Source organism: Temnothorax curvispinosus, unplaced genomic scaffold (assembly GCF_003070985.1).
Source record: "Temnothorax curvispinosus isolate PA1 unplaced genomic scaffold, ASM307098v1 QBEX01014901.1, whole genome shotgun sequence".
Classification (NCBI taxonomy): Eukaryota; Metazoa; Arthropoda; class Insecta; order Hymenoptera; family Formicidae; genus Temnothorax; species Temnothorax curvispinosus.
The window spans coordinates 257,946-276,785 of NW_020224681.1; the positions used below are offsets into that span (position 1 = coordinate 257,946).

An 18,840-nucleotide genomic window follows, 5' to 3' on the forward strand; every position below is an offset into this window, starting at 1 on the left:
GTTGAAATTTTCGAAAGGATGAAAAAACGCGTTTATTTTAAGGAAAAAGAAGATATCGGGAAAAGTTTGCTTTACCACTTGTAAATTGCTGTTTCTTTTATACAAAGGAGTACAATCGAGTTTGTACAAGTTTTCTGCTAATCCTTGGATCTATAAGATCTTGTAACATTAATTTTTTTATGATATTACTGATACTTTTAATCAAATTTTTCCTTCCTTTAGTAATTATTAAAGAAATCTTAAAGTTACCCATCGACACTTAAGTCGAATACTTAAATTTATCGAAATTTTCTACTATATCAATGTTTTGTAAATTATAATATATCAGGAAGAATCAACTCTATCTTATCTCTAGAATATAAATTTTCATTAAAAAGATATATCATAACTTAATAATTCTAATTTGTATCTTTTCTTTCAAATTTATATTCTAGAGATAGGATAGAGAGTTGATTCTTCCTGATATATTATAATTTTTCAGCAGCTTTAGAATTTTATTCTGTTTTTATTCATCAGAATTATGAAACGCTATTACATTGACCCGGATCCAAAACGCGCCAGTTCCGAAAAGTGTCGCACGAGAAGCAAAGACAAAATCGATTTCTCGAGACAATGCTCTTTGCGAATGCTTCTTGAACGACGCTTCAAGACGTCCAACTTATCCTAGTTTACATTTTACTCCCGTCGTCTATCGACATCTTTTATTCATCTGAGCACCCGTGTCGCAAAATCGCGTGACAAACTTCTTTAATAAAGTTTCAAATGAGAGCGTTATGCGGGACATCACCTTCTGCTCCCTCCCCTCTCCTCCCTCTCTCTCTCTCTCTCTCTCTCTTACAAAGCTACATTATACTATTATTGAAGATAATAAGGTTTCCACATGTCTAAATTTAAAGTTATTTTTCTGTTTGCAATAAATATGTAAACTTGTGTATTTAATATGGAATTGGACATATCGCACTCAGTTAATCAAAGAAAGAGATCAATTTTAATTTTCACTATGAATCATATCTATAGATAGTGGCATTGTGTCAAGATTAATTTTAGACTAAACGATTTATGATGATTATATGTATCAACAAGCACTTAAAAATCTACTAAAGAGTAGGGTAAACTGGGGTAAGATGGCCATACAGGAAAGATGACCAACCTATGTTCTTTCAATCTAGCTCGCCATGAAGCATCGAATGAACATGAGTTGGCCATCTTTCCTGTATGGCCATCTTACCTAAGTTTACCCTATAAAGTGTCTGTCGACGGACGATAATCTCTCAACGCTTTCGTCGAACTATTCCGGAAGAATACGAATGATGATCAGGATTGATTAGAGAAATGGCGGTGCTTACACTCTGATGTTACTAATTCCTTTGCGTTTATTTGAAACGGGGTCGAGGTCGTAACGAGTACGCAAACGAATCAAGAGTGTTGAGAACTTTTCGTTGAAGGACCTGAAGGTTCGTCGTCTGATGAGGTCGGCTTTTATTCGCGGTTAACCGACATTAAAGCGTACACTCGTGCTATCGATCAGTTCATAGGCGCCGCTTTCCCCTTGATAGGGATAGCGATGTCATTGATAAAGAAGCAAAAAGAATTGAAAGATTGGGAAAATGTACATACACAGATGACTGAATTTACTTACCACAGAACACGAACATGAAGTGGAGCTTGCAAAGTACAGTCCAACGTTCTTTCAGTATGCTGAAAATTATAATAAAATAAATTTAGTAATATTATACATACATATATATAATATTAATTGTAGAAAAATTAATACAATTGGTAACAAAAATTAATTACAAAATTAAAATAGATATATTTGTGATTGAGTAATTTGTATAAAAATATTAGAATATTATATTATTGCACATTTTAACACTTGAGAATTTTAAAATAAATGGAAGGCATATATGGAACGAGCTTAGAGGTGAAAAAATAAAAAGAACAAGAGAATCATGGAGAAAGGTAGGTGACAAGGATGCGAGATATAACGAAGTGCTGTAGACTTAAAAATAAACGTCGGAAGGTTTTAAAGTCGAAATCCGGATTCAACGAGAAATCCGGAAGGAAGAGCTCCGCAATGTGAAGGAAAGAGAAAGCGCGCGCGCGCGAACGTAGAATGGAGACAGAGGGAATGTCTCGGTACCGTTAACCATTCGGAAGGGGTTAACCGTCGTACCCGGGGTATCATCCGTTGCACAAAAGCCGTAAAGCACGCTGCTCGGTTATTTCGGTCAATCCTCGAAGAAGAGGCCGTCTAGAAAATATTCACATCGATCTACCGGTTGACCTCTCTCCTCCTATTTCTCCCCTATAATACACGCGCACACGTGTGCGCATACACGCACGGATAACGGGAACAGGTTCGTCGCCGCAGTAACAGATACCGGATACTCTCTATATACATGAAGCGCCTCAAAGTGCTCTTTCGAAGGCAGGCACAGAGGCCAGGTCAACCGCATCACTCTTCGGCACCACAAAAGGACACAAAACGGACCGTTCGCTCGTCCGTCTGTGCGTCCGTTCGTCCGAGCATGGACTATAAATACCCAGGCGTGTCGACGTCCTCAGCATTTTTCGGCATTATAAATAAATTTCCAACATGCGCGCGCGCGACCTCGGTCTGATTCACCCTCCGTGACGGACTATTATCGAAGGGCGGTATAAAAGGGTGGCGGGAGCGGCCGATAGAGGAGACTTCCGGGGATAATGCCTGCCCGCCGGGATCACCGCGTGTAATTCTGCATAATTCTCCCGACAGATGCGAGCCCCTAATTCAACTTTCCATAACGACCTCGTTGTGTGTGTCAATTCCCTAGTCGAGGGATAGTCGCTCGTCCTAAGCCACGACGGCGCAATCTTGTCGCTTCGATTTTCGAATTTGAATTTCGAATGTGAACTTGGACAGAAAATGGACGACAAGTTTATTGCGATCCTTTCCAATATAGCGTGTGACAGACTACGTGTCGGATATGCAAAAATATATATATTGCGATTATACAATATATATTACTCTAATGTCTAACTAAAAATATTAAAAGATATTCCTGTATGTGATATATATATTTTCGAATCATTAAAAACTCTATATCATCTATATTTTTTTCATTCTAATGTAAATTGTTAAACAATTATGTAAATTATTCAATAATGTTTGTAATTTTTAAATCGCAATGGCGAAGATGTTTACTTCAACAAAATGTACCAGGTTATCAGAAAATAAACTTTGTTATCCAAACGCGACATTTATGGCAGGTGGGATAAGTTTTCTCCCGCGGAATATTCGAGATAAAAAGATATAGAGAGGATTAGCTTTGTTGTTTTTATAGTGCGCTGACGGTAATGAATGTTGCCTTTTTGTTTTGCAAACACGTACCTAGATCCTCTGTGGTGATATGAATAATAAGATTCCGTATTACGACGTTTTGCGTTAAAAGGCAGAGCCCACTCCTTATCCTGCCAGCGTCATTGTGCTTTTTATAAACTAACGCGTGGCTGAAGAATCACAAAAATAAGATGCGTCGATCCAGGAGACATTTACATGAAAGAAACGTAAAATTCTGGGTCGCAACGGAATCTCATCTTTAAATCTTTAGATTTAATCCGGCGCGCGAGAAGCTAAAAAGTTGCCTTCTGCGTCGGCATGGTAAACTGTCGCCCCGAAGCGCGACGTGACAAATATTCGTTATTTACATAAAGCGCACGTAAAGTCATGAGACGCGCGATACGGATCCCCCGCGTATTCGGATTCTAAAGTTTAATGCGGAAGAAAGTCGAGAGAGCGCGTCTTCATCTCACGAATCACGATACACTCGCGTGAAGAAGGCGGCTCGGTCGAGGCACTGAGAAATCATAACGCATCGCTGGGAAGTGTTCCGCGATAACTGTCTGACATTTGCATGAAATAAGGATTCTAAGCGCAGACGTAATTTCGTACTCGGATTCGTGAATTTAATCCGGGCAAGAGTTACGCGCCCTCGTTTGCTAAGGGAGAAATGTACGGCGACGCGACGTAGGGAGAAAAACACGAAATATTTCTTCCCTTTACTCCCGTGTAATGTAATATTTAATTACACGACCGTAACTTATTATGGCACCTAACTGTTCTCTTCCGCCAGCAAAACAGTCCTGATAATAAGTCACCCTTACATGTGTACAGTCTGTACGAGTTCCCATTCCTCTCCCTTCTCCGAGCAGGCATAGATATACTCGCGATAGTCTAGAGTAAACCATGTACAAAAATTGTTCGTACGTATATAGAAAAGTCACATTTTTACTTTTCAGAGCCAATAACCGAGATTCTGGGTGCGCCGGAGTTGTTCATCAATCGAGGTAGCACCATCAATCTCACGTGCGTCGTCCTGCACAGTCCAGAACCACCTGCCTACATTTTCTGGAATCACAACGATGCGGTGAGTTCGATCCTCCTTCCTTCCGATCCGTTATTATTTCTATTTCTTCAACAAGCATCCTGCTATGGGAACCGACATTTGGGTAACACCCCGAGGTTAAACCCGCCAAGTTTACACGCAACGAATAATGCGCAGACGACGCTGCAATATCGCACGATTAGCGAGACCTAGATTTATTACTGACGCGCGCGACTCTGGCCAACGTTGACTTTGCGCACGGATAATTAATGATGATCCTACTTCTCGAGATATATTCTAATATCACGGAAGGCAACGCGTCGAATAAGTTTCTGCTTCGCCGCCGCGAGACCAAGTTTCCGCGAGATGAAATTTTCAGCGCCGCGGCGCACCGGCTAAAACTTCCGTCTTTCTTCGTCATGTTTATTGCGTATACAGTTGTTCGAGATTATTATTGTCGCTGCTGCTGTCGTTATTATTACGTTCGAGAAATTTTTCTGTCATTAACTTTCTACAAACAACTGTCCGAAATAAGTACATAACATCCTAATGATTTATGTCTTAAGTAAGAGAAATTTTCATTTTCTCCTTTAATTGACATAATCTTTCGTAACTCTACAAACTTTTTAATTATGAGAAAATTTCTTAACAGAAAGATGGTTATTTTATTAATAATCTAGAAAAAATGTTTAGAAAAAATGTAATATAATAATGTCTAAAAAAAGTACAGGAGACATTTTAGAGTTAATTATAAAACTGTGACAAAAAAATATACTTGTATCATATTTTGGAAGATTCTTTTTTAATAAAGTATAGATGAAATGATGAAGAAACTCTCTTCTAGAACAAAGTTTTTCTGTTAAAAATTGATTATTTCGATCCGTATAATTTGGAGAACCGATGACAATACGAATAGCAGAAATTCCGAATGGCTATTTGATGAGATGAAATCTGCTTCTCGCAAATTTCGCCACGGGGTAATAGCAGCGAAGAGATGCGTGATAAATGGCCGTACAGGCGTCGCCGTCGGCGAAGGTCGTCTCTAATTAGGTACTTCGCCTGGAACTTCAGGAAGTCGAACAGTTCCGATTAGAGCACTGATAAGGGACGATAGGCGCACTTAACCACCTGCTGTCATACAAGAATGTTGAGCAACTTGAAATGTTTCCGTAGCTAAGAATTTATCGAGCGATATTTGCATCTTTCGAGACGAGGCACTTTTCTCTCGATGTAATTCCGACTGAAATATTTTCGTCACAATCTCGACCGTCAAAGAGAGAGGTAAAGGACAATATTTGCCCGTTCACGATAAAAGTACACGCAGAGTGTTACATGTTTGCGCGGGTATTTATTATAATTAATATATCGCACAGGTCGCACACGTTTATGGTTAAGCCAACCAAAAATATATTCTAAAAACTCGAGCTTAAGCTCTTAAAATATGACACATAGAAGAAGAATATTTACATAGATATGCAAATATTCTTCTAAAAACTTCCTTCTTTTACAAAAACCTTAAAAAATGATAAAAAAGATAAAGATTAATGATATGAAAACAAAGTACGAATTAACTATCAGATTGAAAAAATATTGCATTGTTTTTCTATTTTAATACTCGTATCTAATTATAATGAAATCTCTTATCGCATCCTTTATTGATATATTTGAATGGGATTTGGGATTTCCACGACACATCTTTTGAACTAGCTTTCAGTATGATAACAAAGTTTTTTTGGCAGACGAATTATAATTAAGTATGTGCGCGCGCACAAAGGGAGATCATAAAACATTCCGACGGTGGTGGCAGCGACTGTTTGCGAACGGCTGACCGGCCAATAAATTTTGATAATGTCCTGGTTGGCTGGCCCGCCGCTAAATCGTGAGAGTCGCGGCAAAATTGGTAACGGCACTCAGGAGGTTCCATTAGGCGCATTAAGCCTTGACCGAGAGCTTTGGGACTCGCCTGGGTACGTAGAAACAACGTTTGCTCGCGAACCTTAAAGAGAACTCCGTCGTGCGTGACTAACGCGTGCAACCTCGAAGGGTTCTGGACCGTAAATGAGCCGAGAGGGACTCCCTAATTCCTCGGGATATCATTCCGTCAGTCCCTTCGTCCTCTCTCTCTCTCTCTCCTGGCGCGAGCCATGCCCGCCATGGAAGATATTGATAATACCCCGTGCGAGGATAATACCCCGTGCGATTAGCGAGGATTTAACAGCACCACGTAAGGCGAGGGCGAGGTAACGTTGACTTCGTGCATAGATAATTAATACGATAATCTTGCTTCCCAGAATATTTCCTACCGATGTATTCTCGCAGAAACAACGTTTGGTATAGATACGGCATCGTATCCTATTGCCTTATTAGATATCGAATGTGGTTCACTTCTAATAAAATAAATTCGGTAGCATTATATTATGTCAGTATTGTTATCGGTATATTCTAAATAACTTTACGAGTATACTTTCGTTTTATATTCTTGATTACTTTTCACTTTGCACTCGGAGGATTACGCATGTGGATTTCCGCGAAAGCTTACTTAGTTCAACGGACCGAGGTGCGTCTCTGGATCATCCTCTTTAAATATTTCGCCAGCGTTTCCTATACTTTTGGCAAAGAAGAGACCTCATACGAGATTGCACGCGTTCGCTTGAGATCGATTAAAAGACCGAGCGAGATAATAACTACCGCGCTACTCATAGCCGTAATCGCGATTTTGTACGCTCATAATAATTCATGCGCTGATGGAGGATGCTGTGATGGCTTTCGGACGTGATAAACCTACGGTCGTTACGACCGATAAGGAACGGGAGGAACAGCCCCCAGGAATCGTCTCGGGGGAACTGACTGAAATTCTCCTCCGATAATAAAGTCGCCCCGATCGATCCACCGCTACGCGAAACATTTTCCGGCCGCAAGGAATCCACCGGAGTCACCCGGGCGCGTTTGCTTTCACGCTCCGATACACCTTATCCCTTTGATTTTGATTGAATTTCATGCCCGCGTCTGTTGTGGCGACCACACCCCGAAGCGACCGACGCGCGACGTGCCGTCTCTTATAGATGCGCGACGAACGATACAATATTGAAATACCTCTATATCTTAAAGATGTTCCAAGTGTCTTAAAACGCGCAAATAATATCTTGATATCATGCTAAAAATCGACGAAGAAAATATTTTATTTCGCAAATTCTCAAAAGGAATAAAGAGAAATTGATCATTTCGTTGAAAATTTAATATATTTGTGATATATTAAATGTGATTTCCTAATTAGTACTATAATAACGCTTAATTATTGATGTATGTAGTAATCAATGAATCTGTATATACTAGCTGGTATATCGCACGATATTTCATATTTAATATCTAATTTTATTTCTGTTGGCTATCTCTAATGTGTTTTCATTCAAATTAGTCGAGAGTCAATTGATTTATCTCAAAGAAATTCTATTAAGTAATAGTTCTATTATGTAATAGTTAAACGAGATAATATATCCCATCTTATTTATATGTCAATCATGGAAGACTGCCAAAAAAGAAAAGAGAGTGAGGAACCGATGCCGTTGCCAAATCGATTTCCGCGGTATTACGAGGACAGGAATAAAAGCATGTTTTGCAGATCAGTGGTTGCCGTTGGATAAATGGGAACTCGCGTTGGAAGCGCGAGTGCATTAAAATGCCCATGCCCGTAAGAACGAATTGCAATTATAATCTTAAACCAATATGGCCGCAGCTCATCCTCTACGCGATCGATAGACGCGTCCAAATAAAGGGTGGCATGTGCCTTTCGGCGATTAACTTTCGTTGTCGCTAAACGTGTCAGTCCTTTGAGTCGACTCGCGAAAAAGGCGTAACCCGCATGTCTGGACGTAAGAGATTACCCGATACCGTAATACCAAACCCGATACCAAGCAGAACCGTAAAGTAAAGGTCGATTCGTGCTATACGACACAGACTGTCACGTTCCGGCAACGACACGTATCGGCAGTATCGGCACCGGCATGACAAAATATGCGTATGTTCAGGCTGCTTCGGCAACCGTCCGCCAGCTGACGTTTAACAGTCACGATGGATGGATCATCCACAACGATGATGAATTGGTTCTTATATGTAGCCTTACTTTTAGACAAAGACAAAACCAAAAAGCCAAAAAAACGAAGGAAAGAAATCGAAAATGAGTATATCAAATATTTAAAAAAAGAAAACTTGAAAGCAAGTATTAGACATTGTCCAAAGACTTACTTAAAAATATGACAACAAGTTTTACCAGTATTTTAGACTACTGCAATGCAAATTTTATGACTTGTTAAAATTCAACCTATTTCGAATTAATGGCTTATTTTATTACATATGAAGGACTTAATGTTTTCAATTAATAATTTATTTTGGTCCATCTTCTGCTGCGTTCGTTCTCTACCGTTTACTAATTTACACTGTGTAACCCGCACCGACACGGGTCGATACAGACCGTCAAAATATTCTTTGCGAGAATGTCGGTCGGTCCGTATCGGTGCCGGTTAGTGTGGACAGTCTCATTTAAAAAGCTTGTTTTAAAGTTTTGTCGTGCCGGTACGTGTCGTTGCCGAAACGTGACGGTCTGTATAACCTGACTAACCGTGAATCGACCTTAAGACGTGTAAGACAAACAACAATGGATTTATGTACACTCGTAAAACCGGGTCATTTTCTGTCCATCCGTAGCCATTCGTCGCGCGACGCACAACATGTGGGCGCTTTATCTTCGTGCAAACACATCCAAATCGAGTGTATAATCTTTACTTCGTTTACTCACGTACGAAAGTGAGAATATCCGTTTACGCGGACAAGCGCCGACCATTTTATTTACGGTCGTTTGCATGTCTGTTACAATTCAGATGTCGGCAAAGAGCTACTAATAAGTCGTTGAGAAGCTATTTATATTATGTTCATGCATGATACGCGTCTCAAACAAAATATCTTTTTCCCAGTTTTTTTTTACGGACTCCTCTTACGTAGTGACTTTAAGAGAATGAGAGGGGCAAGATAATTTAAAAGAAAAGCGATATTTATAATATGGATATGAAGAAAATGGATCATCCTGTCAAATTATTAGTTAATGTGTCAATCGAGTCAAATTGCGTTCATTATTAAGGCTGGATTGACATCATACTAGCCACGAATTAAGGATTATTTAGATGAAGATCGTCTTCTCGGTATTATGTATGACACAGAAAACAAGAATCAGTAAAAAATTTGAAATTTTCTCACAATTTTCCTCGCGGAGAATAACATTGGTAGACAGACATTAATTATACAGGAACCCCGATTACGCAGGTTCAAACATTCTCTGTGAGAAATCGAGAGACTACTCCACCCAGTCAGGAGATAACGAACTTATTATTTCAACGCGAACGTGAAGCATCGGGCATAAAATTTGAATAAATGAAAGAATAATAATACGCTTTGATGCGTGAGTGCGCGTGTGTGTGTGTGTGTGTTATTTGTGACAATGTGTAGTCCTGCTTTCCCATAAATCTTTATTCGACTCATATAAAGACACGTATTTTACTACATGTGCTATTTATCATTATACTAGACTGCTATAATATTAACATTATTGTTACATTCAGGTAATATTGCGAAACATAATAACAGAGATTATAATGAAATTTCTCTGAAATTTCTATTTCTTACTGTACATGACGAGTACTTAAATAGATAAAATTTTGTCCTCGGAGTACTTCGTGGAATAAGACGACGCAATTTTCCAGCATAAGGAAACCCAAAGTGAAATTAGGGAAAGGGATAAGCACCAAATGTGTTGCAAGCTAAATACAGACTCGTGTAATTTTCCGAGATGCGGGCGAGCAAATGCGCGGGCGCGCACAGAAGCGTACAGCGTACATCGTACCTTCGAGGTGCCAAAAAGTATCTACCGTGGGGATTCTTGCTGTTGCCCAACGAATATATATCGAATGACACGCCTAACCGGATGGAACGATCCATGTTACATTTGATTAAACGGGACGTTTGGTCGGTCGGTAGTGAAACTCGCGTTATATTTCGGGCGCGGTATTGAATATATCCCACGGTAAACACGTCAGGATCCCGAGGATACACAGCAACGGCATTACGATACTATATACTCTAGTCTAGAATATGGTATGTCGGTCGCATCGCTTTTCGGAAACATTTCACATTTGCCGCGTTCGACGTGCAGCTGGATGCCCGCCACCTCGAGGAACAACGAAATCCTGAAATAACAGCCGATTTCAACGTAACAACTGGCAACTTTATTCCTCGGCAAGAGGCGCGGCTGAGCGTTGTGAAGAAAATTCCTATCCTGAGAGAGAGAGCTCCGGATTGAAGGTTGAATTTATCAAAACAAACGAAATGGCAAATGGTGACGTAAGTCGTAAGGAACGTAATAAAAAAATTAATAAAAACGACGAATATCGCAAAAAGAAGCATCGCTGAAAAATAAATGTTCAGTGAATCATAATTAAAGTCCCGAAATTTAATTATTATAATATTACGTTATTTACGTCTTATCTGACTGTCGGCAATTCGAAATGATCAGGGAGGCAGAATTGGTTGGCTACTCTGTGTCCGATACTCCGGACACTCGTTCGCGCGCAAAACTTCTCGACAGGCAAAAAGGAGCAAACGAGAAACGCGGAGCAAGCGCGACACGACTTCGGACTCGCGCTGATATAACGCGACTGCGGTTTCAGAAAAGCCGCGTGAAAGAATCAAACATAATAACCGCCGTCTATATCAAAAGCACAGCACTCCGAACCGTTTATTTACACGCGAGGTTCATTTTCAACAAATAAAAAGATGCGATCGTACAAACTCACTTGCGTCTTGCGTCGAACGACAACACCTGTCCGCCATATGCAATGCCCGAAGAGGAGTAGGTTGCGTCGCGGCCGTCCTCGAACGTCGCAAGACGGGTTAATCGCGACCGCTTGCACCATCAGGGCACTCGAGACGATCGCCCGTCACTCAATTCGACACTCCCGACGCTCGTTCGCACGCGAGATTCACTTCCAACGGATAAAAAGACGCGGAAAGCACTTAGCGGCTGCAATTCACCGTCGGAGCCGCGCCGCCGCCGCCGCTACGCGATCGGAATGAACATAGCCGTTAAATACCAGAAGGAGGGGGGAGGGGCCGGAGGGGAAATGCCTTCGTCAACCGTTCACGCCGCGGGCGGCGCGGGCGCCGCGCTTCACCCCGCTCGATTCTTAAATTTATTCGCGAGAGAAACGTATATGCGCAAATTCTGTTCTTACAGAAATGTTGCAAATTGATTGATTAAAAGCCATGCGATAGCCAACCGACTTGCAACTTTTCTGTAAGAGCAGACGTATCTCGCATACGTTTCTTTTGGGAATAAATTCAAGAATCGACTGGTTTCTATAGTAAACTCGATTCCAAAGCTTGGATAAATAAATGAAAAATTCGAAAAATGATCGTATCTTTTTAAACCAATGGAATAACGGCAGGTACAATAATATGCGAACTGACATCGTTTCATTTCGTACCCTGTGCGATATCTGCGAACGACATCGCCGTAATTCTGCTTAATCTCCATTCGTATTTTATACGCAGAAATATATATTTAAATTCATATAATCTGCCTATGATGTCAATCGATTTATTAATGTATTAGCAAATTAATATTTCGTGCAAATTCATTAAAAACTCATACGTTGCGCAATATGCGGCTACGAGTGTAATATGACTAGTGCATTCAACCGCTTTGTTAATAATTTCGATACGTTTTCAGCAATCACGCGACAATAATTTGCGTTATTCAACAAAGCAATTGATTTTGTTCTTTTGCAATTTTCTACCACGTGCTATACAATCGGCGATAAGAACTAACTAACGGTAACAAAAATAGATTATTAAAGCGCTAAGTTAAAATGACACACAATTTGATAAACGATGGAAGAAAAGGAGGAAGAATATACGAACAAACGTCAAGGTGGAAGGGTAAAAATACGGCGTGATGCAGAGCAGAGGGTGCTGTTATCAGAATGCGCGCGAGCGAAGACTGATAAGATAAAAGTACTAAACCGTAAAGTGGAAGGGAGGAAAATCATACTAACGGACCATTGAACTCAAGATGTTTCGTTGGAGCCGACCGGTAATTCCGTGGAATGTCGATTTTCAGTAAAAGCACGTAATGAGGTTGACACTCCCCTTATTTCCATTTGCCTCTTTATACCGTCGTGCAAACTCTCGCATGCGTCTTTATAAAATTCGGGAAAATTACATTACGGGTTTTAACGCGCATTGAAATTATCTTACTCATTGAGCTGCGCTCTCTTACTGCTGATAATATTAAATAAAGTCACGCAATAAAGTTGTGGATTGAATGAGTCTCTCTGTGCCAACTAGCAATCTTCAATTTTTCGCGAAATTTATATATATAAATTATGGATCTTTCACATTTCAGAATTCTTTAAATAAATAAGGAAATTTGCATTTTCATTCAATATTAATGAGAACGAAAATTAGTTATGATTGTAATCTTATTGTATTAATCTCGTTTTATATAATTTTATTTATTTTTAGTTAAAAATCGTTAACATTAACTCGTATTAATATAATAATTTAAAATTATATAAAATATAATCAACTTTTGTTAGAGGTAAAAAGAGAAAAAAAAAAGAATATTATAATAAACGTTTTGTGTAACTGACAGAACAAAAAATGTAAATATTCAATTTAAATGTAACGTTCATTTATTCCAGATCGATTTACAGTCACGAGAGTTAATCGGTGAGTAATTGGTCGCTGTTTTAATTCAATCGTCAATGCAGAGTCAGCACTTTATACGATTAATGAACTGAAAATTGGATATTATTTATCCATCCTGATGATCGAGTAGAATTAAATAAAAATCAATTCAATTCGAAACATCGCTCGCCCGAGTAATTACAAGAACGTCATTTACAATAATAATTCGCGCGTATCGCGAACGTGAGTAACGTAGAAAACGGTAACGCAGACACATCAAACATTCAATACATATATATTTGTATATCACAGAATATTTAAGAGCGATCACGCTCGATTTATTGCTTACGTTACAAGAACGCACATTGCAAACTTTCTACATCGGCTTGATCGTAAAAGTTTAACGAATTTCTAAAACGTAAGTTTACGTTTGTGTTACGTAAGTTTCAGAAATGCAACTTTGTCGGCGTTGTTTAATTTTGTGCTTGTATACGAGCAGCTGAAGGGACGAACGCCCTTCGAAACATTAATTTGCGAGTTACCGGCGGATTGTAAAAACCCAACGTCGAAGCCAGCACCAGCGTTTCATTTCATATAGGATAAGGAAAGTTCAGCTCTCAGAAGCGGCGGAAGAGCGGCAGATGCACGTGTTTGAGTGCGCCGGCATTATTGCGCCTCGTATATAGCTCGTATATAGCCGGATTAACTATGGACTTTCGAACGAAAGTTTCGTATATTATTCTGCGTTAGACCGCAACGCGCGGTTTAGATAACGGAACGGAAGGAAGCAGCTCGGCGCTTATCAAACTCGCGGCGTGGCGGCGCGCGACCGCTAACTTTCGTCCGATTAATCGCGCGCTTTGAGACCGTGGGGCGATGGGGATAAACAGCTTCGCGACCAATATTCTTATCCCCGGGATTCGCGCAGCAATTTCAGCAATCCGGAAAGATTAAATTTTCTCCGGTACAGCTTATATTTGCACACTTATTAATGAAAGAAACTTTAAAAAAGCTTTTCGTTCTTAGAACGAAGCAATTACGCTTTGCGTGCAATCATTTAGATTTTGCCCTTTTGCGAATAAAAGAAATCTGAACGTGCAATATAATATTAGAACCTAGCTGTGCATCGAAGTAAATAATTGTAAATGTAAAGCAACGAGACTCTTTAATAGAAGAACTCTTTTACACTGCAATACATTAAGTAATGCATATACTTGATATACTAATACTGTAATTACCTATTTTAATTCTATTTTTTATTATAACAATTTTAGATTCTTTTGTTTATTGCAGTATAAAGAAAATATTGTATCTCTCTAACAAAATTCCTGAATTTTTAGTGGGACTTTTAAGTAAGAAAAAAAGGAAAACTACGGTCTCTATGAAAGTACAGTGTACGAGAGAAATTGAATGAATAATTATTGATTATTCATTCGGCACTTCTTTTTACCAAGATAATCGCAAGAGAACATGATGTCCGAATTTTTTAACACCGAAACACAGCCAAGAAGCAAATATCCAACAACATGTTGTCAAGGATGTTCTACGATTCTCAATCTCTTAAGAAGGCTTACGTGCCTCTCCGACGGAGGCACATTGTCGTAAGGTTCTGGCTACGGATTATTTATTTAAAAATCCTTTTCGACTCTCGCAACGTTCTCCACTCTTTATTCCTTTCATTCGCGTATACCGAATGTTAGATTCTGCCAACCTCGCGTTAAAGTGACACTCGTGAGCGTTGTCAAGTGGAACAGACGTAGGATAAACACGACGTTCGTCGAGATCTTGAGACGAGTATACTACTAGCATTTGGACATTGCATCCAATTTTCCAGTGTAAATACGCGGGCTTAAATAATAATTGTGAAATATTTTATTCTAATAGGAAATTATTTTTTCATTATTCTTTCCTCAATATATTTCCTATGCATATAGGAAAATTAAAATACATGCTTACATTTCAAGAAAATTGACGCATCTGCCAATAACTCGATGGGATAATTGAAAATTATAGAAAGCTAAACAATAAATAAAGGTCTGCCATGGAAAATTGTCCGTACCCGGAATAATATTTATCTTGAAAAATACCCTCGAGGCATAAGTCGCCGACGAAGTAATTTGCACCGAACGTCGGCGTGCGGGGCGAACCTTCCTCGTATCACCGGACGTCCCGAGGTACCGTACTTTACAACCTCTTCCCGATCGTCGATCTTGTAGAACGCGCTAAGAATTCTCGTTAAAGGAGGGAAACCTCGTATTTTTTCCACCCTCGTCCGTACTCTCCGCGAACCGAAAGGGAGTCCTTCGACGGGCTTATCTCTGCGCCTGTCGTCTTCATAGCCAATACCCATCGGGACTGCCCAATAAAAACTGTATCCGGCGTTGGCTAGCTGGTTTTCTCATTCGCTTCCACCCTCCACCGCGACTTCTCGTCCAACCCGAGAAACGTCACCTTGTCTCAGGACGATCGCCCGATCTCTGTTCCAGATAATCAGCTACGACTCGAGCAGAGGTGGCGTCTCCGTGGTCACGGAAAAGGGTGACAGCACGACGAGTTTCCTCCTGGTGCAAGAAGCGAAACCGTCCGACTCGGGACGGTACACTTGTAACCCCAGTAATGCTCAACCAAAATCGATCACCGTACACGTACTCAACGGTGAGTAATCGATGATACGAGGACACCGATCATGTGTCGGCTTCTGCGGCTTCTTATCAGCTCGTGATTAACAATTGTTGTTTTGCAACAACATAAAAAATATGGCAGAACATCAAATAATATCGGAAGCGTAAACTTCTGAGAAATTTTATGTAAATTTCATATAAGATTTCATATATAAGAGTCTTGTGACGATACATTGTGGCAAGTTTTTAATTTTTTTACATTGAATAATTACATAACTATCGTTGATTTATTATTGATGTAAGCACTATTTCTCACAGCTTATCTTTAATATAAAATTCATATTCGACAGCTCTATAAGATTGTGTTTGTATATTCATGTAACTCATCTAGAAGTGGCAAATTCTCTTTTTGAGATGCGAGAATGCATCTCGTCAAGGAGAAACCGCGCCAATTACGGGAAATAATTAGCTAAATTGCATTCCATTTCGACTGAGCAACAAAAAGAGCAATGTGAAGGAAAGGGAGAGGAGGGCAAGAATGCCAAGTGCCGCGGGTCTTCAGAAAATTTAAGTGTTGCCCTCTGTTTCAGGAGAGTATCCCGCGGCAATGCAACACGGCGGTCAGGCCAAGCAACCGAGGCTGTACTCCCTTCTGCTCTGCCTGTGTCTGCTACTTTACTAATTGCTCCATTCCATCGCGCATTCTCGAAAGGAGAAATCGGAAGGCACTTTCGAGCGAAGAAAAAGAGAGAAAGAACAAATGAATGAATGAGAGAGTGAGTGTGAAAGAGAGAGAAAGAGAGAAGTATTTCCGTCACGAGTTGCGCGAACATTGCTCAGGTGTCATGGAAGCTGCGGCGAGATACGTGCGACGATGTGCATCCGATGGGGACGCTTTTGACTGTGCACCGGAACGATGAACTCTTTCGCAACGACGCGCCGTTTGTCGATGCAACCGAGCGACGACGACGTGTCCGGAAGGGCAGCGCGACGATCAGTGGACGATTCTTTTAGCGATGTGACCGCGCGCGATTCGGGACTGCGAATATACGTACGATAATACACGTAAAAGAAATATGTACATCATGAAATTCCGTTACATAATAACCGTCGATGAACGATCGGTTTTATTAACGACAGATTGCTTATTCGTGAATAAAATCACAAACTTGACGCTGTTAATCGAAAAACACACGGGTGAGTACAATTATTCGTCGGATAAAGCACACAATTCCACGTTGATGAAACTGAATAAAGTGCGATTGAAATTATGGCATTCAAGATGTTGCCGTAATCGTGTATTTTCACACATCGTTTCATAAGTTTTATTTAAACATTCCGCTCTGATTGGTCCTTGATTTAACATTCTTCTCAAGTTCTTAAAAGCATTGGAACGTAACTTTCCCTTTAACTCGTTTATATTTCGCCGAAGATCGAATCCTCAAATTCCGATCATTCACAACTTAGAAATCCTCGAAACAATCGACTCTCTTTTCGGTACGATTGCAAATACCTCTGGTTCGAGGAAACGACGTGAGTCTTTTGGGACATCTTGTACACAACACAGATAGAGCGAAAGGTGGAAAGGGCTAACGTATAGCACGTATAAGCGAAGAGCGGTCGAGAACACGGAGAAGTATGCGTTGCCAGCGCTCGTCTTTCTCTCCGCGATTAATTCGAATGAACTCGAAGCGTCTGCCGACAGTGCTGGCTCATGGACTTTCAACTGGCAAGGCTGACGGCGAGTGCATCGAGGACGACAGAACGAATCGTTGCCATGCAACCGCGGCTTTGACCAAGTATACACTTCGGAATCCACGCCTGTGTGACCATCGGTCACTACGCCAGTGTGCACCTCTGTGTACCATGATATACCGATTCTTCCCCGGCGGCATGCACAAGGAACCTTTTGTCGATCCTCCAGTCTCGTGTTCCAATATTGACGCCGCATTTCTGGCCATTGGTGAGGAGCGAAATCTCGAATTTCTACGCCGAGACCGGAAGGTATTGCGGAGGCGATTACCGCGTAATCGGATCGCGCGTCTCGGCTCTTTTCTCATCTTTTCTTTTCGCTTTTTTCCTTTTCTTCCGCGCGGCATCTCGAAATCAATTAGCGGCCGATAAAAGCCTGTGGCCTCGGCCTGTATCGCACGCGATTATCGATTGATGGCAGATAGCGATTTTCGGATTATTTCTTGGATTTATTCTCGACCAAACACGAAACACGAAACACGATCGCCTGCTACTTGACAATCGTGGAACGTCGTTGAAGCTAAAGCGGCGCAATTAGCTTACGCGAAATAGAAATTGCGCGTTATGAAATTCAGCAGTAATTACGCTTCTGTTCCGACAGTTACCTCAAAAGGTGCAGAGACAAAGCGAGATTCATCGTGTATAATGATATTTGCATTAAATTCAATCGCGTTATTTGATGCGTTACAAAAATTCGAGGAAGAACGGAATCTTTTACGTCACAAAGCAAAAAAACATTTATGTGACAGCAATGAAGAAAAAGATTTTTCATGAAATATTAATATTAATGGAACTACAATCGACAGCGGTATATTTTTAAAGCAATATGCAAGTGAAATTTATCATACCGTTTGCAAGATTTTGGGATTTCGACTAACGATCATATCTTTGTCATAAAGCAAATTAAATTTTGTAAATGCATTTCTTTCTGTCAGAATTAATAGAAATAAAGCAGCATGCATGGAACGTCGGATGAAAATATTTTACAGCATGGGATTAAAATGAAATCCTCTTAATTAATTCAAATATGCAGAATCTTTCTTTCTCCACGTATGTATTTGCATTGTTTACGCAATCCTGTATTTTTTTTACCGTCACGGACCCGTCCGTGTTGGTAAAAAAAAATCGCGAGATATCAAGTGAATTTATTTTCCTACTTCTCGGGGGAGCATTTCTGTAGAAGGCGGAAGATAATGAAGAAAAGTCGGTCATGCGTGCAATCCGTATATAGTATATAGCGTGCACGCGAGCGAGCGCAAGAATGGTGTACGCGGTGAGAGTAGCAACGAGAACGCATCGTTCTAATCGATCAAGTACGCGCGAAAGATGCGAGATGCGTCCGATTCAATTAGCTCTCGCAATTTTCT

The 18,840-nt window shown here is 40.3% G+C and overlaps 1 protein-coding gene and 1 long non-coding RNA gene across 4 annotated transcripts in view; one reads left to right on the forward strand and one right to left on the reverse strand.

The window, feature by feature from the left end:
- The window catches only part of LOC112465109, a 148,064-nt gene extending 136,518 nt beyond the window's left edge, over positions 1-11,546 (reverse strand). The window contains exons 1-2 of the long non-coding RNA XR_003041981.1: positions 11,207-11,546; positions 1,640-1,698 (exon numbers count right to left, since the gene is read on the reverse strand). This is a non-coding gene — a long non-coding RNA (uncharacterized LOC112465109). The remainder of the gene's footprint in view (positions 1-1,639; positions 1,699-11,206) is intronic.
- Positions 1-17,030, forward strand: part of LOC112465108 (zwei Ig domain protein zig-8-like) — a 247,429-nt gene extending 230,399 nt beyond the window's left edge. For 2 of the 3 annotated variants that reach the window (XM_025032499.1, XM_025032500.1), the window contains exons 5-7: positions 4,282-4,409; positions 15,587-15,755; positions 16,312-17,030. In XM_025032499.1, the coding sequence (XP_024888267.1) occupies positions 4,282-4,409; positions 15,587-15,755; positions 16,312-16,403 (389 nt within the window). In that variant the 3' untranslated portion in view covers positions 16,404-17,030. The remainder of the gene's footprint in view (positions 1-4,281; positions 4,410-15,586; positions 15,756-16,311) is intronic. The other variant, XM_025032501.1, reaches the window with a different exon arrangement.
- The last annotated feature ends 1,810 nt before the right edge of the window (positions 17,031-18,840 follow it).